The sequence below is a fragment of the Hemicordylus capensis genome, chromosome 5 (genome assembly GCF_027244095.1).
Source record: "Hemicordylus capensis ecotype Gifberg chromosome 5, rHemCap1.1.pri, whole genome shotgun sequence".
Lineage (NCBI taxonomy): Eukaryota > Metazoa > Chordata > Lepidosauria > Squamata > Cordylidae > Hemicordylus > Hemicordylus capensis.
Window position 1 is genome coordinate 184,887,001 of NC_069661.1, and position 24,105 is coordinate 184,911,105.

Sequence of the window (24,105 nt, forward strand, 5' to 3'; positions counted from 1 at the left end):
CCAGAGGGTGTGGAGGCCCTGGACTTTGGCCCCGAAGTCCAGGGATAAGAACATCTCTAGAACCATCTGCTCTGAAGGGACAAGAGAAGAGTCAGAATAGCCTGGTGACTATCCAGCTCCCAGTGATTCCAGTCAATATGAGGGGCCCTTCCCCATCTATCTCATAGGGCTACTTATAAATCACATTACATTAAGAGGGGAAGAGAAAACAGCCTGTTAGAAAATCTGATAGAATTAAGAGAGCATGTACTTAAGCTGTTGATTTGTCTGTGACAAGTGTGGAAGAAAGTTTCTGGAAGCAGTTGGGTTTTTTAAAATTCCAGTGGCATACATATTGATAGTGTTCTTACCATGCATCGCTTTGGTACAGTTTAGTGGAGAAGCAGTTCATCAGTACAATAAAAAGTAAATAATGTTTTCTTCAAATGTTTGCTAGTGGCAAAATATTAATCATGTTGATTAGGACTGAAATTGAAGTCCAACAACATTAATTCAAAGTTCCTCTTCTAGGAGATGTATATGTCAGGTGGTATATAAATATGATACATAAATAAATAATCAGTCCTTTGATTAAAATGGCTGGTTTTGGTGTGTTACATTTTTATAGTTTTAACTTATTTTAATATTTTAATGTGACTTTATTGTATTAACTTCTGTAAACTGCCTAGGGATAATTTTATGAAAGGTGATATATAAATCTAATAATAAACAAACAAACAAAGGGCAAGCAGTGCACCTCATTGAAACTTGCTTGTAAAACAACATGGCTGTCACCAGAATGAGCAGGCTGAAACAGTGTATGTTTGCACATAAGAGAACGCTAGCTGCTGTATCTGTGTCTGCATGCATACATGTGGAGTGTTGCTGCGAGTTACTGAATGTGGTATGCCTTTTCTGAGGCATACTGCTTCATGAGACTGGCTGTGAGAGCTGCCATGACCTGGTTTGATTTTTGCAGTCTCTGGCTTGGCTCACTTCCTCTAGTGAGCTGCTCTACATCTCTTTTACGTTCACTTGATTTGCAACTTCTCAAGCTACATTTCAGGCTTGTGAAGCTGCTCTCTCTCTCTCTCTCTCTCTCTCTCTCTCCCCCCCCCTCCCCCCCTCACTCTCACTCTCTCTCTCACACACACCCCATTAAGGGCCTATATTACAAACCTAGTACAATTTATTGGAAAAACTATGAAGTTAATAAAACTTAAATGCCTATTATAGTGTTGATGTAAAGATTTACAGAGATAATATGCATGAAGGGCTTTCAGTACTATAAAGCACAGTTTAAATGCTAAATATTATAGAACCACATCAAAGTTAAATTCCACCCCCTCGACCGTTCATGTAATTCCATTAGTTATTTTTTTAAAAAAACTAAGACTTTCTAGGAACAAAAACCCTTCATCTTAAGAGAACAGTTAAGGCATTTGCAAATTTGCTCATTGACCAGAAACCATGGGAATGTAAATCAAGGTGCTCTCCTCAAATTCCACGTCAGCAGTGTAAAGTCCTGCATATTGTGCTCACTTACAACTTTGCCTCTGTGCACCCATGCATTTCCTTAATCTTTCTGCCCTAATCGTCTTCCCTTGCAGGTTGGAGGAAAATGGAACTTCAGGACTAAATGGGGCAGTGGCACACTGACCTTCTACTTTCTCTGTGCTTTCATGTTGGTTGGGGAGAATATATATTGTTAATTTACCAAGTTTATAGATGAAGACTCCAGAGAGGGACACAAGATTAGAACACTCATCCATTTCGTCATAAGGCAATACATGAATTACTATGAGAAAGGAGGAGGTGAATGCTGCACTTATGAATTACTTTCAGTAGGTTGGGTCTGTTTACAATGAACTAATTACATCTACTACTTTAAATATTTAGAATTTACAAGCAGAATAAACCAAGTCTACTAATCTGATATTTCTAATGAACTTGAGTAGTTACTTTGGTTTTATTTCTAACTCAACATGTATGAGACTGGGTTCTGTAGCTTAGGATATGTTATGTAAGACATTTGTTGCTAGATTAGCATTTAAAATAGCTTATTAAAATTTGACATAATGCTCATCCCAGCTTTCATATTCCTCCAACATGTAGAAAAGGTGGATTTGGGCTTACAACACAGTCTAACATAGGAAAATGTGGGTGTACAGAGGCTTAAGTTCTAAGCGAGAATCATATGTAAGACTATTGAACTGTTTGTTGCTTTTGTTGCATGACATGTGAGACCAGCACCTTAGCTTCCATGTTATTTTGATGCATGACTCAATTTGTGCCTTAACTCTACTCAAACTGAAGGGTTTTTAAATCCTAGAATTACATGAATGCTTTTTGAATATTCCAGAGTTAAATATTTTTCTGGCTTAGTTTTGAACTGTTGCAAATATTCCATAAATTACTACTGTTATCTTGCATTTCATTTCTTGGTTAATTCACCCACTAGTATAAAAGAGAGGGAATGCAGCTTTGTGATGTTCTCCTTGCTGATACAGAAATTGTACTTACGCAAGTAGACAAGCTTTTAAACATCCTGGTCTTCGGCAGATTTGTTTGCATTGACTGAAAATATATGATCTATTGACATGCCTGAATTTTGTTTGCATTCTGTCTGCATTCCTGCCTTTCATCTTTCCTAGATAGTACCATTTTGCTTGCCAAGGCTTCTCCTTGATGCTGTTTGCCAAACACAGTGGACTTGTTTAATCTGCTTAACTCACTTTAGTGAACTATCACTTTGGTTATTCCTTTAGAAATACCGTTATCAATACGTTGTATATGGTGTGACATGCTTACTATTTTAGTAATATATTCAAAATATATCCACAAGACATAAATGTATTCTAGTCCTACTTACGATAGCTTGTTTGCACTGTCATGTGCCACCAGTTTTGATATTTTTTGTTTTTTCTTTTCTAGACACAGGTAGGACGATTTGCACCACAGTTCTCTGGATATCAGCAACAAGATTGCCAAGAACTGTTAGCCTTCCTTCTAGATGGCCTACATGAAGATTTGAATCGGATTAGGAAAAAGCCTTATATTCAGTTAAAAGATGCAGATGGAAGGCCAGATAAGGTAAGATGTTTGTTTGTTTGATTGATTGATTTTTATACCACCCTTCCAAAATGGCTCAGGGCGGTTTACAATTAAAACAAAACATTAAAACAGTAAAGAGCTAAAACAAAAATTAAAAAACAATATAACACAATTAACAATTTAAAAACATTTTAAAACAACAAATAAACAATCGCAGTAATTAAAAACCCTGAAACCGGGTTAAAATATTAAAACCGATTTTAAAACCCTGGAAAGCCAAGCCAAACAGATACGTTTTAAGGGCTCTCCTGAAGGCTAATAGAGAATTCAAATTACGGATTTCCGCAGGGAGCGCATTCCACAGCCCCGGAGCAGCTATAGAAAAGGCCCGCCTCTGAGTCGCCACCAGATGAGCTGGTGGTAACTGGAGACGAACCTCCTCAGATGACATTAATGTGCGGTGGGGATCATGCAGAAGAAGGCGCTCTCTGAGGTTACTCGGGCCTAAGCCGTTCAGGGCTTTAAAGGTAATAACCAGCACTTTGTATTTTGCCCGGAAACATATCAGCAGCCAGTGCAATTGCTTCAAAACAGGCGTTATATGGTCTCTTCGGGTTACTCCAGAGACCAATCTGGCTGCCACATTCTGAACTAATGGAAGTTTCCGAGCTATGTACAAAGGCAGCCCCACATAGAGCACATTGCAATAGTCAAGCCAGGAGGTTACCAGCTGGTGCACCACTGTTTTGAGGTCATCCTCTTCAAGGAATGGGCGCAGCTGTCGAATCAGCCGAAGCTGATAGAAAGCACTCCTGACCTTGGCCTGCACCTGAGATAACAGGGTAAGGCCTGGCTCCAGGAGTACTCACAAGCTGCGCACCTGCTCCTTCTGGGGGAGTGTAACCCCATCCAGCACAGGAAGATTGAACACACCCCTCAGATTCTGAGCCCCCACAATGAGCACCTCCGTCTTGCTTGGATTCAGCTTCAATTTGTTCTCCCTCATCCGGCCAATTACGGCCTGTAGGCAGGCATTTAGGGAATGAGTGCCATTTCCTGATGATGAAAAGGAGAAGTAGATTTGGGTGTCATCAGCATACTGATAACACCCAGCACCAAATCTCCTGCTGACCTCACCCAGCAGTTTCATGTAGATATTAAAAAGCATTGGTGACAGAATGGAGCCCTGGGGGACTTGATATAACAGCTCCCGTTTTGAGGAGCAACTATCACCAAGCTCCACCATCTGGAATCTAACCGAGAGATAGGAGTGGAACCACTGCAAAGCAGTGCCCCCTATTCCCAACTCCCCCAGGTGATCCAGAAGGATACCATGGTTGATGGTATCGAACGCCACTGAGATATCCAGAAGAACCAGCAGAGTCACACTCCCTCTGTCGATTCCCTGGTAAAGCTCATCCATCAGGCCGACCAAGGCTGTCTCAACTCCATAGACCACCCGAAAGCCAGTTTGAAATAGGTCTAGATAATCAGTTTCCTCCAAGACTGCCTGGAGCTGGTCGGCCACCACCCTCTCAATCACCTTGCCCAACCATGGAAGGTTGAAGACAAGCCTGTAGTTGCTTATCTCTGAGGGATCCAAGGCAGGCTTATTCAGAAGCCATCTTATTATTTCCTCCTTAAGTCAAGGAGGCAGCCTGCCCTCCCTCAGAGAAACATTATAATCTCTACCAGTCCCTCTACAATAGCCTCCCTGCCAGAGAGTATAAGCCATGTTGGGCAAGAATCAAGAGGGCAGGTGGTAGGCTGCAACATTCCAAACAGCTTGTCCACATCCTCAGGAGTCATTAACTGAAATTGATCCAGGTTCATCACATAAGAGGAGCATCAGACACTGTAACGATTGTGGAATTTGAATCAACCGGCCTGAATACGAGAGATTTTGTCCACACACACAAATTATTAAAATCATTGCAGCGAGTAATTGTTGGTTCCAAGTACTGATTCATGGGAGAAGGGGCACACACTATTCCCTCCACAACCCTGAACAACTCCCAGATCCCTGATTTTAAAACAACTTGGAGAATCCATCCGGCACTACCAACAGATAAATTGGAAATGAGACAAGCACCTCATTAGTTGGTGCTTCAAGTGTTTCTTTTTCTCACTCCTTTTTTTTTTTTTTTTTGGGTTCTGTCTGCTGGATAATTTTACTGTTTTCCTCCTTACAGAATTCTAACACCAGCACAAATTGCATGCAAATGTTCTGTTAACATTTTCAAGGGTTTACTAATAGTTAAAAAAAAAAGTTTTATTACTTCATTGTGCTTTTACTTAGGTAGTTGCTGAAGAAGCTTGGGAGAACCATTTGAAGCGAAATGATTCCATCATTGTAGATATATTTCATGGACTTTTTAAATCAACCCTAGTTTGTCCAGAATGTGCTAAGATCTCTGTAACATTTGATCCCTTTTGTTACTTGACTCTTCCACTGCCCATGAAAAAAGAACGCACTTTGGAAGTTTATTTAGTTAGAATGGATCCACTTGCCAAACCTATGCAGGTGAGAATTATGTGCATCACATGTCATAGTATTTAGATATTTATTTATTGCATGCTCTATTATGTAATTGAATGAGGATTTTGCTTATTAAAGACTTGCCCTAAATTAATGTTGTAGCTTTTAGTCTCCATAGCATATTGTTTGCTGTACCAGTGAAAAGACAGGAACAATTCCTCTCTTCAGTAGCATTATTTTTACTGCTTCCTGTTTTCAACCTTGTTGCAAGGCTATCATGAGAGAGCAGAGTAAATTAGTCACATCAATGTTTCATTAACCATTATTATTTTGGTTGAGATGATTAAATAATATGGTTTAAAAACAGAACATTTTCCTTTCCTTTCCCTCCTGCCCCCACTTAATATTAACCACACAATTTTAGATAATTAAGTGTATATGTCCGATTTCACAGTTGCTTGTGGCTGTTAGGCATGTGTTCTCTTCTGTCTGCTACGTTGTCACAGCAGAGTTTAGGATACCCAGCTATCTCTAGATAGGATAACATTTGCTGTTTTTGCATCTTGTTCTTTGGCATTTACATTATCATAACCTCATGCTTAAACCTGCACATGTTGACAGTTTGTGCCACTGAATTTCTGTTTTGAAATGACATACAAATGACACAAATGTGCAATACCATCAAGCATTTCCAGCTAGAAAAGAAATCAAATATCCAGCTTCAATTATTATGGAGAAAAACAGGAAAGGTGTAGGCAGGGCTTTGGGGTCAGGCTTTCAAGAGCCAGAGAGTAGGGTTTCTTTAGTCAGGGTTGGGTCATAGTTAGAATGTCTCTCATATCCCTCACACTACCACAATGCAAAATCCAAGTTGCCTGGTCAGGCCAGAGGGAATGATAACACATTTAGTGCCTGGAAGAGAGGAAAGAACACAATGTACTCCCTCCAAGGGCAGAGTGAAGGAACAACATTAAACTCAGATGGCTGAACTGAAAAGGCTAACTACTGTGTGCCAGTAAGTGATATTATATATGTAAAAGGCTCTTCCGGGTTATATCCCTCCAAACTGAGGGAATAGCTAGCTGCAAATACTCTGTCTGGATCAGATGGCATGGCCAAACCATGTTCTGGCTCCTAAGAATGTCCTGTGGGCTAGCACACTACTCCTTTCATCTCTGGTTGGAACGGTTTCTAATTCTAGTTTATAAGCACATTATGGTTAGCAATGCTATAGCTTGACAGATATGGATGTCATAACAGACTAGGGTTACTGTGGAAATGGAAAATGGGATCTGTTGCTTGTGAGAGCGCAAGAATGTGAGCCTGCAACACATTTCTGATTTGACCATAATGTCTGAACTTGGCCTGTGGCTGCTATATGACTACAAGGGAAAATTTATGTAGTAATGAGAGAAGAGGGATATTGATTGTCCCAACTCATTGGAAGCTGCTGGAAAAAAGCAAATAGCTGCTCTTGATCTTTCCAAATTTAACTCTCTTGAGTCTTTTCTCTGTCTGTGGTTCTTGTGATGTGAATTCTGTTTAAAACTCTTACAGGTATCATATGGGAATGCAGAATGGGCAGGGCAAAGCAGTACTAAACATGGTCTTAAAATAATCTTTCCTAATTCTGAGGTGGTACATGTACTGTTGACCAACATGAAGAAAGGGAGATATAAGTAGCAAAAAGGAGTGAAGGAAGGAACAAAGATAACTGAGACAGAGCACATGCTTTGCATGTAAAAGGTCTGAACGTAATCTCTGGTGCATCCATTAAAGAGTTGGATAGCAGGTGATTAGAGAAAACTTTGCCAAACTTTAGAGTTGCTTTCAGGCAGAATAAAAGGCACTGAGCTAGACGGATGTAATGGTCTGACTTGGTAAAATGCAGTTCTCAGTTACCAGATGAGGACATCTCACGTGGGTTAGCCTCCCAGCATGCTCAGAAGCAGGACAGACCGATTAGTTCAAGCTTTTAAAAAGTGAGGGAGGACAGCTCCTCCCAGTTCAGCATGTCTTGCTACGTTCCAAAGAATGGACCTCTTTGCTTTTCACCAAGCTTCTCCTTTGTTTTGTTCTCTATCTCTTGTGAGTTTTTCCTTACCTCCTCCGTGTTTCTCTCTCTCCGCTGGCCCATATTTTATCTCCTTTTTTTGCAATTCCTTTCTCTCCTACTACCAAAACAATAAAAAATAAAAAATAAATCCCTTTCTCAGAACTTTCCTGTTTCTACTAACCTTAGGTCATCTCCTCCCCGCTCCTCTCCCTCTGCTGTGGAGCAGTCTGGGAGCAGAATCCGGAACATTTTGATGCCGAAGGGGAAGAAGGCCTCAACAACTGCTTCTGCTGGTAAGCTCCAACACCATCAGGTGCTGGTGCACACTACCAGACAGGGTCATCCATGCACCACCAGGTCCTTGCTGGTGCTGAGGGAGGGGCAGGGGGTACAGACCCCACAGAGGACCCTTTGGGTTCTCCACCTAGCCAGCTAACCCATGCCCAGAAACGCTATTGCCCCATAATTTCTCCAAGCAGGGAGGCGAGCCCCCAAACCCAGGAACTTCCCAGCCCTCCGGAGGACTCAGTGGTGGCCTTACAAGGCCCCAGAAAGCTGTGGACACCACTGCACAAGCAGCAGCACAAAAACAACAACAGTACCCAAAAGAGGCACAAAAAAAGAGCAGACACCATTGATTCCAATGCCCACACTCCAGCAGCATGTGGAGGAGAAGTACCAGCTGGTAACAATTCTCCCCAGCCTCAGGAACCTGATAACAGGCCAGTCCTGCCCCCACTGCCATCACAGGCGGGCAGCCAAATGGAGGAGGAGTGGAGAACAATGAAGCTCTCGCTACTCCATTGCCACCTCCAGACAAAGGGAGCAATGTGGACCCTCTACCTCCTAAATGGACCACATCTGAACTGGTGAGCCTTTGACCAGCTGGCCCCTCTAACCCTGCTCCTCCCCCACTATACCAGCTCTTGGCCCCGCCTTCCTTTCCTGGTGAGGTTCCCAAGGCATGGAAATCATGGTTTCAGGGCATGTTGTTGTTGTTGTTGTTACATTTATATCCTGCTCTTCCTCCAAGGAGCCCAGAGCGGTGTACTACATACTTGAGTTTCTCTTTCACAACAACCCTGTGAAGTTGGTTAGGCTGAGAGAGAAGTGACTGGCCCAGAGTCACCCAGCTAGTATTATGGCTGAATGGGGATTTGAACTCGGGTCTCCCCGGTCCTAGTCCAGCACTCTAACCACTACACCACGCTGGCTCTCTGTTAGACAGAGAAATGTTAGACAAGTCTTTACAGAAACTGTAAAGCCCTGCAAAAATTGTCTCGCACACAATAAACACAGGCATATGGAAGTGTCATCATCTTCATCTGATTACTCCTCTTCATATTCTACTTCTGAGAGTCCCCCTAAAAAAGTCAAAGGAAATGCATAAGCGTAAACCAAAAAGTAAAACCAAGAGGGCTGATACTTCTCATTCACCAGCCCATCTCTGAATACAATTCTCCCAAACTCCGCCCTGGGGTCCCTGCAGAGCCTCTTTTGCCCCTGGATCCTAGTAATCCAATGGAAACCCCAGTGGAGGTCCCAACTGAGTTAGATGCTGAGGGGGTTGCTAAAGAGGAAGGAGAATGGTCGGATGGCCAAACTGTGGAGCCTCCTTCACACTCACATAGACTATTCCCATCTGATGCCGTCTCACAACTGTTTTGCAAAATTCTCCATACACTAGGGCTTCAACAGGTGTAATCTCAGGAACAACCAGTCCCTTCAAGGGAAGCACTGGTGCTGCACACCACCATGAGTCGCATGATCTTTTTCAATTCCTTGAGACATTTTCAGAGGCAGTGAAAAAGAGTGGCATGCTCCAACAAACAAAAAGACTGTTCCACTTGCAAATTTTATAGTTTTTTCCTCAACCTCTGTTTTACATATGCCCCTGTTGATGTCCTTATGGCAGCACTGACTTCGGGCACGATCCTGCCAAAAGATGGGGAATCCACACTGAAGTACCCCACACAGGAAAAAGCTTGAATCTCAACTCAAAAAAGACTCATTAATCCTTTGCCATCAGTCGCCACCGCAGCATCCATAATATCATGTGCCTCACTATGGACGGATGAACTCCTTCAGTCACCTCTTCTTGATCCTGCTAGACAGAGAGAGATCCTGCTGAAAATCCAGAAAACCCAAGCTTTCATCGCAGATGCGACACTGGACACTGTCAGATTTGCATCCCGCTCCACATCATCAGCTGTGGTAGTCAGGAGCATATTGTGGTTCAAACACTGGCAAGTAGACATGGCCTCACACAACAACTTGGCAGCTGTTCCATTTACATCCATGAAACTGTTTGGGGATGAGTCCTAGTAAGGACCAAGGACAAGAAAAAGGCACTCCCGTCGACTACATGCAAAGACAACAAAAAGGCAAGATTTCTTTTCAGTCCAACTTCTGCCACAGGGAAAGAGACCTGAGATGACAACACCCCCACCCCCCTGGAACAGCCAATCAAATAATACCCCCAGACAACTGTTCGGCCAGCATACCAAACCATGACAGGCTTCCTTACTCACCAAACCCGGGTATCGGTGGCTGCCTATCTCACATCTGTTGCACCTGGCAGGCCTCCATCTCAGACAAATGGATCCTGAATACCATCTTTCATGGTTGCAAGATAGAGTTGTCTCCCCGCCCCAGCAACCACTTCCTGCCTAACCTTCACTCCAAGTCAGCGCTTATAGACCTCAATCATTGTTTTCTCTAATTTTTATCATTAGTGAGCGGAAAGAGTTTTGTTTTGGGTGGCAGTATCAAGGCAGTGTACACACATAACTCTTACTCATACTCTCTCTCTAACACACACTCTTTCTCTAACACACTCTCTCTAACACCCTCTTAGAATAAATGCACCATGTGGAGCACGGCACGCAAATTGTTTGTGTCCCCACCCCACACATCTCTCTGTGTGTGTGCGCACACACACACACACACACACTCTGATACACACCTTTCCTTTGCATCACACAGACCTCTTTCTACACACACACTCACATACAGTCCTTTCCTTCCCATCCCACACACCTCCCTCTAGACACATACACACGGGGCTTGTTCTCTCTCCTCCTCAACTCTCCCGTGACCTCCACTTCTGTCTCCTCTAAGGTTTTATACTGGCTTTGTTGCTAAGAGTCAACACATAGTTGATGGCACTTAATCAATCAAACATTGTTATGCATGTGTTCTCTCTCCCAGCACTGGTGCACTGGAGCTCCTGGCATAAGTCCTTCCCCTGGCTTTCCCATTGGACAAGGAAGTCTGTAGGGAACCGGGGAAGGGGGTGAGAGGCGGAAAGGGAGCTGCGGCTTCTTCAAGCTTAAAACATCTACCTCGGGAGTACAGAGCCAGCCCACTCTGACAGAGTGGAGAAAGCTGCCCAAGGTGGTGGGGGCTGGGGAGAGTATGTGTGCCTGCAAGCCTTGAGCTTCTTCTCATAGTGGCTGGCAACCACTCTGCACTCCAGGAGCCTCTGGCTGCAAGAAAATCAGCCGTGGCGCTGCCTCGAAAGAAAAGAATAAGCAGGACAGCTTTTTGCTAGTAACTGCTTCTAGACTGGAGAAGATAGACCTTTAAGAAAGAACTCTCAAATGGCTGTTAGAAACATGCAATTTCCCCCAACTTCTCTAGATCAGAAAGCAGAAGTCAGTTTACCGTAGCTGTAGCCCAGATGTCAGGAAAAGATTTCAAAGCACTGGAGTGCAGCATGTAACTGCGTGGCAGCTGGAGTCCTCTGCGTGGCGGGCTGGAATTCTTTAAGTGGGTGTGCAGCTGTGCACCTTTAGAGGGAGTGGTGACCTCAATACCATTCTAACCACACTCACAACACACGGGTTTCTAATGAACAGAATGAAGTGTCACCTGACTCTATCAACGCAAATACAACACCTTGGAGTCCTCATAAACACTCTACAGAACCATCTGTTCCTCCCACCAGAGCATGTCTTCAGGATCCAATCTCTCATACACCAAACCCTAACCATGCCAAAGGTACCGCTTCTCACCCTAGCTTTAGGACTCATGGTGGCATCCCTCGAAGCGGTTCCGTGAGTGTGCTTTCACCTTCGTCCTCTTCAGTGTTTCCTCCTATCTCTCCAATGGGAGATAACGCAATGACAACAAACCAAAGAACACCTACATCATTTTGTCAAGGATTCCTTGCAATGGTGGCTTCATCCTGCCCATCTCTCTCAAGGCAAGCCGTTCCTGAATCCCCCCTCCCATCATCGTCATGACAGACACCAGCCTATCAGGCTGGGGGGTACAATGCTTTCATTACTCCACCCAAGGCAAGTGGATGCCACAAGAAGCACGACACAGCATCCACTGGCACAAACTCATAGCTGTCTGTCTGGCACTACAAGTATTTCAGTCCACGATTATACACTGTCACGTGTTGATCAGAACTGACAACACCACAGCAAGGGCACACATAAACCACCAGGGAGGAACACGATCCAAGTCACTCCAGGACAAGGCGGCCCTATTGTTCACCTGGGCAGAAGTGCACTTAGCATCTCTTATAGCATACCATGTCAGTGGGTCACTGAACTGGCTAAGCCAACAAGATCTTCACTCAGCAGAATGGAGTCTCAACCCACAGACCTTCCAACTACTCAGTCAGACACTGGGTCACCTTCAAGTGGATTTCTTCGCTTCCCCGATCAACACAAATTTCCAATGGTTCTATTCTTGTTTCCCTTGCCAACAAGCAGAGGCTATAGACACACTATCAACACCATGGCCAAAGAACTTATTTATGCATTTCCTCAATCCCAGTGATTAGTGTCTATTCTGTTGCATACATCTTCTCAGAGCACAGGTGATCCTGGTAGCTCTACTTGGCCACAACAGCCATGGTTCACAGAGAATCTTCACCTCACCACAGCAGGTTCATTGCCTTCTCAGCCTGGGACCAGTAATCCACCAGGACCCAGCGTGGTTCATGCTTGCCACTTGGCGAATGAATGCAACATCCTAAAGTGCTACAACTATTCTTCCAAGGTATTGGACACCATTCTAGTTTCTAGGAGGGCATCCACCAACAGGATATACCAAAGCACATGGTGGGTGTTCCTTCACTGGTGTCGCCAGCGTAGGCTGGTGGTCGAGAAATGTGGCATCACAGAGCTCTTACTATTTCTCCAAGACAGTCTTGACAGTCTGAGGCCTGAAAGCAAACACCATCAAACGCTAAAACTGCGGCTCTGACCAACCTCCTGTCTCTGTCCAGAACAGAGGGTCTTCACTCCCATCCTCACCTCTGTCTTTTCCTTAGAGGTGCAACTGTCTCCTCTTCCTCAGTCACCCACAGTTTCCCTACATGGGATCTCCACAAGGTTCTTCATGTACTTGACGCACCTCCATTTGAACCTCTAAGATCCATATCTCTCCAAATATTGTCCTTCAAGTTGGCTTTCTTCATTGTCATTACCTCAGCCAGGAGAGTCTCCAAGCTCAGGACTCTGTCATTAAATCCTAGATTTTGTGTAATCTCCTCAGACTCAGTCAAACTCATACTGGACTCAGCATTACTTCCCAAGGTAGCATCTGTCTTTCACCGCTCACAGGACATTGTTCTCCCTCCCTTCTGCCCCAGTCCTACCTAGAAATAGGATTGCAAGAGGAAAAAGAATAGCACAAGCTAGATGTGCACCGTTGCCTCAAGATATACCTGTTCAGAACATCATCTTTCAGGTCCACAGAGGCCCTTTTGATTGCATTCTCCATGGGACAACCAATGTTGATCTCTACACTTGCAAGATGAATCAAAGCGTGCATTGCACTCACGTATGAGGTTCAAAACCTACCTCTTCTCAAAGTGACAGCTCATTCCACATGATCAGCGGCCACATCTTCTGCATTGTCATCGAATGCTGCATTGGCTGAATTTACAGATTGGCCACGTGGTCATCCCCATCCACATTTACCAGGTGCACTACAAGTTGGACACCCTGAAGTCTTTCTAGGCCACCTTTGACAGATGTGTTCTACAACATGTACACCAGTAGCCAGTGATACCCTCCTCCCTGGGTCTATCAGCTGTGGCATGTCCCATGTGTGATGTTCTCTTTCGGTAGCTGAGAAAGGAGCATTGGTTACTCACCGTAAAAGCTTCTTCTTGAAGCCGGATTTGAGGACATCTCAACCCACCCTCTGGGCATCCATGGCTACTGGTACACACCTCTTTTATTTGTGTCTTTCTGTATTCACCTTTCTATTGCCGTACTTCTACAAGTTTATATCGGCTAAACAGAACTGGGAGGGGCTATCCTCAGCTTTTAAAGGCTTGAACTAATTTATTTGTCCTGCTTCTGGAGCATGCTGGAAGGATAACTCACATGAAATATCCTCAAATCTGGCAGCAAGAAAAAGCCTTCACTGTGAGTGACCAGTGTTCCTTTTTATATATGTTAAGAGGGAGAAATGGAAAAAGAAAATGAGAGGATAGTGAAGGGGAGATGAAGAGATAAATGACAAACCCTGATTGTGCTTGGGAAATATTAGAGGGTGTGCTGTAATGCTACTGCTAGTTCTTATAGAGTACTTTTAATTTAAAAAAAGGACAAAACATCCACAATGGCTCTGTCTTTCCAACAGCTCTGTGAGGTAGATTACTGGTATTTCTATTTCTACAGTTGGGGGTTGGGGGATATGGTGCAGAGAGGCAGGAACTTGACTGATGCTACTGTGGCAGAAGCAGAGCCTGAAACCAGGTCTTCCAAGTTGATCGCCATTCTTTGTAATGATGGATCTAAATACTTTTGGATGTAAAATAATGACAGCAATGGAAAAATAAAAACACAGTGTCAAAAGAAGAGTAGGAAAGTGTGGCTCTAAGGTGCTGCCAGCCATGGCTCCTAAGATTTGCATAACTTTTTGTGCCCCTTCAGTTGCCCCAGAACTGTAGGAATCCAGTTTTCTCTTTCCTCAAACACCATTTCCAAGTTATGAGGGGAAAGATCATGTTTGCTTTTTAAAAAGAGAATAGTGTGAGGTAGGTGCATTTAGTTATTTACACATATCTGATTAGTTCATTAAATACACTTCTTTGGTAAATGACTTCAAGAAGGAAGACGATATAAACAGACAGATGAGGCTATATAAACACTGTTCTGTACCTTGAAATCTAGGGTTTTCCATGACAGAAAACTGAGTTTAGTTTAACCAGTTGCCTTCCAAAATTTAGAATGCAAAGCAGCACATCACTTGGCAAAGATGACTATCAATTTGTCTAATAATAGATTTGCCTGCTTGTTATCTGGTTTCTGAGCAATCATTCATGAGATAACTCAAGAGATTGTCTTCCCCACCAAAGTCACCTGGTTCCAACCAACAATATTTCTCTTTTAAGGATGGAATTAGCCAGTTGGGACCTCAAAGATAAATATAAATGGCTTCAGTCATAGTGAGAAATCTTTTCAGCTGCATTTCTTCAGAGGGCACTCTTCTTCCTCACAGAGAATATTACTGCTCATTTAAATTTGAAAAGGTGACAGTTGTGTCAAGTCTTCTGCTCTGTTTCTGTTAGGAATGACATTGTTGTATTTTATATTTTAGTACAAAGTAATAGTTCCAAAAATTGGAAACATACAGGATCTCTGCACAGCATTGTCAGCTTTGTCTGGTGTTGCTGCTGATAAGGTAAGATGCTTCATAAGTAATACACATAATGTTGAAGGTTATCTGTGTCTAAACAAACTGAAGAGCTAATGAATTTTGTTTTCTTTTAGATGATAGTTACAGATATATACAATCATAGGTTCCACAGAATATTTGCAATGGATGAAAATCTGAGTAGTATTATGGAGCGTGATGATATTTATGTGTAAGTATAGAATATAAATGACCAAGATAATTCTGTTATGCCTTTAGATTTCTTTAGCCTTTGCTAAGATTGCTTAGTGTTAAATAGCAAAATTGCATCAAAACATGCTTTACTTGAAATGTCCTTTTCTTCTTTAGATTTGAAATTGGCATCAACAGAACTGAAGATACAGAGCAAGTTGTTATTCCAGTTTGTTTAAGGGAGAAGTTTCGGCACAGTGGTTATAGTCATCACAGTGGTTCCACACATTTTGGTCAACCTTTTCTTATAGCAGTGCCTAGAAACAATACTGAAGATAAGCTGTATAATCTTTTGCTATTGAGAATGTGGTAAGTGTACAATAAAATATGCTGAAAATGAATTTCTAATTGTATGGTGAAGGTGTGCTATGTATATGGGCATCACAAAACCCTAGACCCCAAGGGGAAAAAGATATAGGATGGTGTGGATATTTCCCTCTCTCCATACACTTGAGTGAGGAAGGTGGCCTGGGGCAGGTTAATATTAACAGACAGTATTGCAAGCAAATTTGATGTGGTGCTCTGTGCTGCTGCCAACCTCACAATTAACCTCCTTAATTTCTTAATATGTTTGGAATTTTTAAAGCATTAAGTGTTTTCTGTACATTCTAGGAGCCTTTGCTGTCTTAGGATAACTAAATCATCATAGTGTAGCAAAATCAGGGCAGTGCTTGTGCCTGGTCCATTTCATTATGCCATATAAATATTAGAAGAGTGATAACAAGAAAAGATATTTAATAACGGATTTCTTTGCCCCCCCTACCCCAAGCCGGTATGTGAAAACCTCTACTGAAACAGAAGACACTGAAGCATCCTTGCAGTGCTGCAAAGACAACAGTATCAATGGAAATGGCCCAAATGGAATTCATGAAGAAGGATCTCCGAGTGAGTCTTGAATTATATATACCCTGTTTCCCCGAAAGTAAGACCTACCCCGAAAGTAAGACCTAGCAGTAATTTCTGATGTACCGCTAATTGCCCTAGTGCATTTGGGGGGGCTAAAATTAATATAAGACACTGTCTTATTTTCGGGGAAACACGGGTAGTTGTTCAAACGTTTTGGTTTAGTTTTGAGAGGTCATTTAAAACTTGCCTTGACAGTTTTAATCACCTTTGACTTTGCTGCCAGCCTCTCACCAGTTTCTCTGATATGGTGTCTTTCTTGTCTACACCTGTTTTCAGATTCTGAAAAGCTCTATTGCAAGCATAAATGAGACTGTTGGCTTGAAACTAATATAACTCCTTGTCATAACTCTTTGCAGGTCTTTGACATAATTTTAATTAATATCTTGGTGGAGTAATGTATTAACAGGCTTTAATACTTTCCATATTGTAGTAGGTGCATTGTCTTAACTTTGAAAAGTCACTCTGTATAGTTGCTCTGTATGGAAACTAGTATTGAATAAACAGTGGGGGTTTTAAAAATATTGTCCAGTGAAGTGATGAGCCAGGATTATATGTATTCTTTGACTCCATGGTCACAGCTCAAGTGCCTAGAAATTGATATTGGATTTGAAATTATGTGGACAATATTTAATGAACTCTCAGTCTGAAGCATAAATGCAGAGACCAAGTAGGATTTCTAGAGATCTAGGGCTACAGTGTTCCGCACAGCCCTGTCTTCCTCCTCATGACTAAATGATGCTGAATGTGATAAAATATGATAAATTTTTATAATTATTATGCCTGAAGGATCAAAGCTGAATAAATTGCATTGTGTGCCTCGTTCCTTCCAGAGGCAGTTGCTCCTGGCTGCATACCTCCAAGGAAGTGGTCTGGGGTGGGCGGATGAGGAGCTAAGCATCTCTCCAATCATGTAATTGATTGCACATGGAAGCCATGTGCAGAATGATGGGCCACATAGTCCTTCCCAGGACCCATAAACCTGAAATCCAGCTTTTTTCCAAGGAGCAATATTGATTACCCTTTTACTATCTGGCCAAATTGCTTTGCAGTTTGAGAATATTTTCCACAGCTGTCCCATATACCAACAAGCCTTCCTGTCCAAGAAGCCATAGGTAGAGTTTTGTATTTCAGTGGCTTTTTTTAATGTCATCAAATAATAGCACAGTGTTTGCCAAAAGCTATTAAAAATTACGGATGTGATGGCGTTTCATTGGACTCTATCCTGCATTCTAGGTGAAATGGAAACTGATGAACAAGATGATGAATCCAGCCAAGACCAGGAACTTCCTTCTGAAAATGAAAACAGTCAGTCAGAAGACTCCGTTGGAGGAGATAATGATTCTGAGAATGGGTTATGTACAGAGGACTCCTGTAAGGATCAACTCATGGGGCACAAAAAACGACTGTTCACATTCCAGTTTAACAGTTTAGGCAATACTGACATCAATTATGTCAAAGATGATACCAGGCATATTAGATTTGATGACAGGCAACTTAGACTAGATGGTAAGCTTTTTAAATAGTGGAACAAATTTTATTCTATTCAATGATGCTGCTTAGTGTGACTTTCTGTTTATATCTTTAGCTCTATGAAATGGGTTACTTTCCATAAATTAGCTTTTCAGCTTGGCTTGGTTCTACTATAACTGTTGCACTCTGAACTCTTTGTTTATTGAACATGCTAGTATAAGACGCACTCATGTTGTCTGGAAAATACTGTATGTGGTATAATAGATGGACTTTGTCCTATTGAATGTCACACTTTGCAAATGGTTATTGATTTTTGATCCCATTTAGGCAATTCTCCAATGCTGAGTGCAATCCTAAATGACTCCACTATATGTGGGTTTCAGTGACACTTCTGCATTTGATTCAGCAGACAAATTAAAATATTGAGAGAAAAAACCCCAAAGTATGTATGTGATTCCAGCCATCTATATATTTAATTCTCCTGGGTGTGCCTTTCGAACGTGCGTCCCGGCAGCCCAGCTGATTGGCTGGGCTGCGGGGGCGCCTGATTGGGTAAGGCGCACCCAGGAGAACAGCGGCGGCGGGCCAGGCAGTGGGCGGCCATGGTGGCTGCGGAGCCGAGGCGGTGGGCCCGGCCAGGTGAGGCCAGGCAAGGAGGCAGCGGCGGGCCCGGGCAGAGCCGCGGGCCTCTGCCGGCGGTGGGCCCGGGCAAGGGGTGGGGGAGAGGATGCCGGCCGCAGAGACCAGCAAGGAGCAGCAATGGCAACGGCGGGTGTGGGGGAGAGAGGTAGCCGGCCCCAGAGAGCGCACAGATGCTCTGTGCGGGGTCAGTTTGTGTGCTGTATTTTGCTTAGTAATACGTTATGAACTAAATAGTACACTTTGCCTTAAGACAAATGTGATGTTTTTAAAAGGTTTTGTATTGTCCTTTTTAGAAAGATCTTTCTTGGCTTTGGATTGGGATCCTGAATTTAAAAAGAGATACTTCGATGAAAATGCTGCTGAGGTACGTGGTTTTTAGTACATCTTAGCAGAATTAGCAAATAGCGTGTTGTGTACTAACCTTTCACAGTGTTCCTCTGTTGTTGGAAGCAACTTCCACTTGTGCTTATGCAAGGTTTACTTCTGCTAGTAGAAAAAGTCCATCTGCTGGTGGAAAAGACTCTATAAATGGAAGTCTCCTGCTCAGAGAATGAACTTTTGATGATGGAGAAGTACTCCATGAAAGGTTCATATACAACCCAGTAAATAAAAATGTTTTAATTTATACGATGTGTACTTTAGTAGATAATAAAGCTTTTCAGAATATGTTGTGCATAATTTAATAGTTACAAAGACTTCTTCATTTGGATTAGCGTTCCAAATTTAGGAGTATGTAGTTCTTGTTTACAGAGAGACTGTATCACTAAAATGAGTTTTGTTTCATTTGTTCTCTTAACTCAAGAAATACTTCTCTTTAGGATTTTGAAAAGCATGAAAGTGTGGAATACAGACCTCCAAAAAAGCCCTTTGTGAAATTAAAAGATTGCATTGAATTGTTTACAACAAAGGAAAAGCTTGGTGCTGAAGATCCATGGTAAGAGCAAGCATGCAAATGATATGCTGAAGTACATTCTCAAACTATGGATGAGTTCACACAATCTGCCAAAAAGTAAGTAGGAGGGAAGCAGAGGTTCCTGGGGACTATGCACTTCTGGCAGGCGTGTCATGCAAACCTACCAAAGTCCCATTTGCCAAACGTCTGCCTGATTTTCATAATCAAGACTTGAAGTAGGGGGCAAATGTCTGACAAATGTTGAGCAGATTGCTTGGGAGCTGAATTTTGGATTTGAATGGTACACTGCCCCGCCCTCTCCACAAGAGCCCATGCTCCCTGGGAACCTAGGTTTTCCTCCTACTGGCAGATTGTGTGAAACCGCCCTATGGAAGGTACTTACTGGTGTTCTGCAGAGATCATGGCTGAACACATTACGCAATTTTACATTTGGTTCCCAAATTTGTACAGCTGTAAGCAAGAGCTAAATATTAGTTAGCTGAGTATTACCTTTTGGGGCATGGATATCTGAAGGACAGCCTGCTCCCAAGGGTTTCTGCCTGCCCAACAAGTTCATTGGAGGGGCTCTGCTCCGTGTGCTGACTATCATACATGCAGGGCAGGGCCTTTTTTGTTGTTGCCCCCAGGTTCTGGAATGCTTTCCCGGTAGGTGTCTGTTCTGTCTGCAGCTACTTTAAAAAAACTGAAAACACTTTTATTTGTTCACAAGTGAATTTTGGCCCATTGAATAACGGGCGCTAGTAATGGAGCTCCTGGCCCCCCACCGCCATTCCCCTTCCCTCTGCCGTACGCTCCCCCCTACCTTTAAGGGCCAAATCGGCCCAGGCACTTGCCCCCGCCAGGCCGGGGAGACGGAGGCCGGGACCGGGGGTGGAGCAGAGGCCATGTAACTTTTTAAAAAAAATTGCTCCCGCAGCCGACGCCGCCGACCGCCCACCCTCCCTCCCAGCTGCCGAGTCCCCCTTACCCTGGCCGACTGCTGTCGGCCGAAGACTGCCCTCAATTTAAGAGGCAGAGAGGAGCTCGCAAGCAGAGCTCCTCTCTGTGCAAAGCCTCTTGCCGAACTGCCGCTTTGGGCGCAAGGGACGCAAGCGCCCAAAGCGGCAATTCGGCAAGAGGCTTTGCACAGAGAGGAGCTCTGCTTGCGAGCTCCTCTCTGCCTCTTAAATTGAGGGCAGTCTTCGGCCGACAGTAGTCGGCCAGGGTAAGGGGGACTCGGCAGCTGGGAGGGAGGGTGGGCGGTCGGCGGCGTCGGCCGCGGGAGCAATTTTTTTTAAAAAGTTACATGGCCTCCGCTCCGCCCCCCGCCTCCATCTATTTTGGCCAAGGCGGCGGCTCTGCCGCCGCCTCGGTCACTTTCCCCCGCCGCCGCCTCTCCGGCTTCTTCGGGGCGGCCGCTTCTGGCCGCCCAAGATGGCTGCCGGTGCCGGCGAGCGTGTCTCCCTTGCCCTGTTCTGGGCCTGCACTTTGCGCAGGCGCAGAACAGGGCAGGGAGGCACGGACACACGCTTGGTGTCCATCCATGGACGGACACCAAGCGTTTTATTAGAGAGGATGCTTTTACCCTTTATGCGTTGCCAGTCCCTCTTTCCAGCTGCTCTGTGTTGTGTTTACGGCTGTGTTTGGTGTGTTGTGTTTTTATAGCTTTAATTGGTTTTTATTTGTAATGTGATTTTATGGAATTTTATTGTATTAATTTTTGTAAACTGTCTTGGGATAAATTTATGAAATTTATATAATACAGGTGAGTATTACAAATTTCCCCTCAAACATACTCAAATATAATTTCTCACTTTAATGTGTCTGGTTGTTCAAGCTAAGCTAGAAAAAATGTTTTCAAAATACCATGCAGGCTAAAATGAGAAATTCTACTAAATTGTCTAATGGGCAAGCACTGAGGATAGAGAAAGGACCCATGTATTGCAGTGACTTGGTGGGAGAAGGTTCTTCTGTGCATACTTATCCCATGGGGTCCCTCTAAGTCTAGGTGATGGGCAGGTTTTACCGCAAGTGCAATGCTATCCTCAGATGCCCTTCTAGTTTTTTCTACATAAATGGATGGAAGAAAGTAAATGGGTGCACATAAGGGCTAAGGCTATCCTTCTCAAACGTGGGATCTCCCCGTTTATTGTTGATTTCTCTCATAGCAAGAAGAGTAAGGGAGGAAATGTGAGCTCAGATCTGCTCCTTTTCTTTCTCTGAGTACAGCTCCAGGGGGAAATCTGAACAGGGCTTGTGTGTACCTTGAATCCGTAAAGACTTCAGTCATGCATGCAAGTTACCGGTTCAGCAATGCTTTTACAAGTTCCCATCCTTACTAATGGTGCAGAAGCTCCACAGCATTAATTAATCCAGAGTCAAGTGGCGCTCAAAGGGAGCTTTTTTTGCCAAACCTCCTTTGCCCCACAAATGATATTTGCAATCCAGACTAGCTCAGTTTTAGACTGCTGTGGACATTAGCCGTGGTCTACATATCAGCTGTGGAAGATCATTCCATTTGTATAGGCCTCGAAAAAAAGCAAGATTGTATCCTTGTAGCTCATGCTCATAATATCAGGCACTGAAATAAACTGAAAATATTTTGTTTATAATGCTTAGTGGCTGACATCCAGAGTAAGGCCACACTGATGCAACAGTGTTTTCTATTGTGCAAGGATGAAGGAGCAATTTTTGGCGAACAAAAATCCTATTTTGGGAGGTGCAGGGAGATGAAGAGATAAGGAGAGATCACTAAAAATTGTGGCCCCGCTTCACACAATGGAAAACCCTGGAGTGTTGGTGCAGTGTTAATCTGGATATCAGCCATTTATCTATAATAAGCCTTAATATTTTATTGACCAAACTGATCATTTTCTTAGTTATGGAGAAACCTTGATATCATATGCCTTAACTTACTGCACCATAACAAGATTGTCTTTCTCCTAGGTATTGCCCAAATTGTAAAGAACATCAGCAAGCTACCAAAAAACTAGATTTGTGGTCACTGCCACCAGTATTAGTAGTGCATCTAAAACGCTTTTCTTACAGCAGATATATGAGGGATAAGCTGGATACTTTGGTTGATTTCCCTATCTGGTAAGAGAACCATATAAAATTTATTTAATGTTAAATATATATATATATATATATATATATACACACACACACACACACACACACATACACACCCTTGCTTAATGTTAAGTATACTTGTAGGATGGAGCTAAATTCAATGGTTATGAATTTAACAAACTTGTTCTGAACTTAACAAAGCATATTTATACATATCCTGATCTAATAATCCTGATGGGAATTCAACAATACAACTGACTGGTTATTTCTGAAATGCAGGCAGAGAATGGGGCATGAGGCTTTAAGATACTGATGTATCGTACAGATTTTCAGCTGTCTTAGGAGAAAAAAATCACTTCGTGTGAGTTGCATAGCCTTTGTATCTGTCTGCTCTGAACTGCTTCCAAATTAAACATGAACCTAGTAGTGCACTATCTACTAGATGATCACTTCCCCGGTAATTCTCCAGTAGTAATGTGCAGTAGCATCACTCATCCTGAACACACATTTGTGGAATTGCATCCCATTTATTTTCAATTAAGATTATAGCAAAGCTTATTAGAAGAAAGGACAGATAGATAGCTTTCACAGGGACACTTTTGCTCCAGATAAGGCTATCTATGTGAACAAAACTTATTATTTGAGAATCATCATTTCTTCTGCAGCAGCAGAAAGGGAATGGAGAGTGTGTGTGTGTGTATGTGCGCTCACATGTGTGCATTTCAGGTTTTTCACTGTGATTAGTGTATTGCTTTGTAAAAAGTTAGTTATTGCTTTATTTCGCGGAGTTAAGTATTAAAGTAAAAAATGTAAAGACCCACATCCAGTTCTTGAATATAAATCAACAACTAATGTGCTTTTTCTTTAAAACAGTGATTTGGATATGTCAGAGTTCCTTATTAATCCAAATGCTGGACCTTGCCGCTATAATTTGATTGCTGTGTCCAACCACTATGGAGGCATGGGAGGAGGGCATTGTAAGTAACGTATTTTATAAATATCATGCATTTTTATCATGGCATGTTATCAAAGCTATCTGATAAAAAATCCCCCCCCCTCCATCCTAGATACAGCGTTCGCAAAAAACAAAGATGATGGGAAGTGGTACTACTTCGATGATAGTAGTGTATCGACTGCATCTGAGGAACAAATAGTGGCAAGTATCTTTTTCTTTTAACAAGACCGCTTTTATCCAGGAACAAAATCCTATTTTATTAAGAATACTATTACAGTACAATATAAAATAGCAATATTTTAAATTAAAAATACAGTTTCTCCATCTAATGTAGATGCTTGACTAGATTGATTGATTGATTTGATTTGTATACCGCCCTTCCAAAATGGCTATATATTACATTTATAGTTAGGTAAGTCCCACTCTTAAGCAAATATACAGAGATATTTGTATAAGCAAATATACACAGATATACTTCGGGCTCTGAGGGAGAATTTTTGTATGAGCATACCGTATTTTCACACACATGACCCACAGGTTATAGTTTTTTGTATCTCACTGCGGGGGAGGGGTGCAGGGATTTTTGTGGGTGTGGGGCATAAGAATTTTTTGACAAGCCCCTTTGCCACCCCTCCCTGCCACCACTGCCATTCCCTAGCCATCTTGTCTGCCTTGCCCCTCACCGCTCTCTGTCTCCTGCTGAAGCAATTGTCCATTCTCCGTCAACTAGCCCCCCTTGC

General features: G+C 42.9%; 1 protein-coding gene across 6 annotated transcripts in view; it reads left to right on the plus strand.

Moving 5' to 3' along the window:
- USP15 (ubiquitin specific peptidase 15) overlaps positions 1 to 24,105 on the plus strand; it is a 91,823-nt gene that overhangs the window by 65,059 nt on the left and 2,659 nt on the right. For 4 of the 6 annotated variants that reach the window (XM_053253339.1, XM_053253337.1, XM_053253338.1 and 1 more), the window contains 12 exons: positions 2,914 to 3,072; positions 5,333 to 5,557; positions 15,141 to 15,224; positions 15,314 to 15,408; positions 15,546 to 15,737; positions 16,198 to 16,313; positions 17,568 to 17,840; positions 18,740 to 18,810; positions 19,265 to 19,380; positions 22,285 to 22,434; positions 23,284 to 23,387; positions 23,478 to 23,566. In XM_053253339.1, the coding sequence (XP_053109314.1) occupies positions 2,914 to 3,072; positions 5,333 to 5,557; positions 15,141 to 15,224; positions 15,314 to 15,408; positions 15,546 to 15,737; positions 16,198 to 16,313; positions 17,568 to 17,840; positions 18,740 to 18,810; positions 19,265 to 19,380; positions 22,285 to 22,434; positions 23,284 to 23,387; positions 23,478 to 23,566 (1,674 nt within the window). Of the gene's footprint in view, positions 1 to 1,589; positions 1,795 to 2,913; positions 3,073 to 5,332; positions 5,558 to 15,140; positions 15,225 to 15,313; positions 15,409 to 15,545; positions 15,738 to 16,197; positions 16,314 to 17,567; positions 17,841 to 18,739; positions 18,811 to 19,248; positions 19,381 to 22,284; positions 22,435 to 23,283; positions 23,388 to 23,477; positions 23,567 to 24,105 lie in introns of those variants that run through there. The other 2 variants (XR_008308058.1, XR_008308059.1) reach the window with 2 other exon arrangements.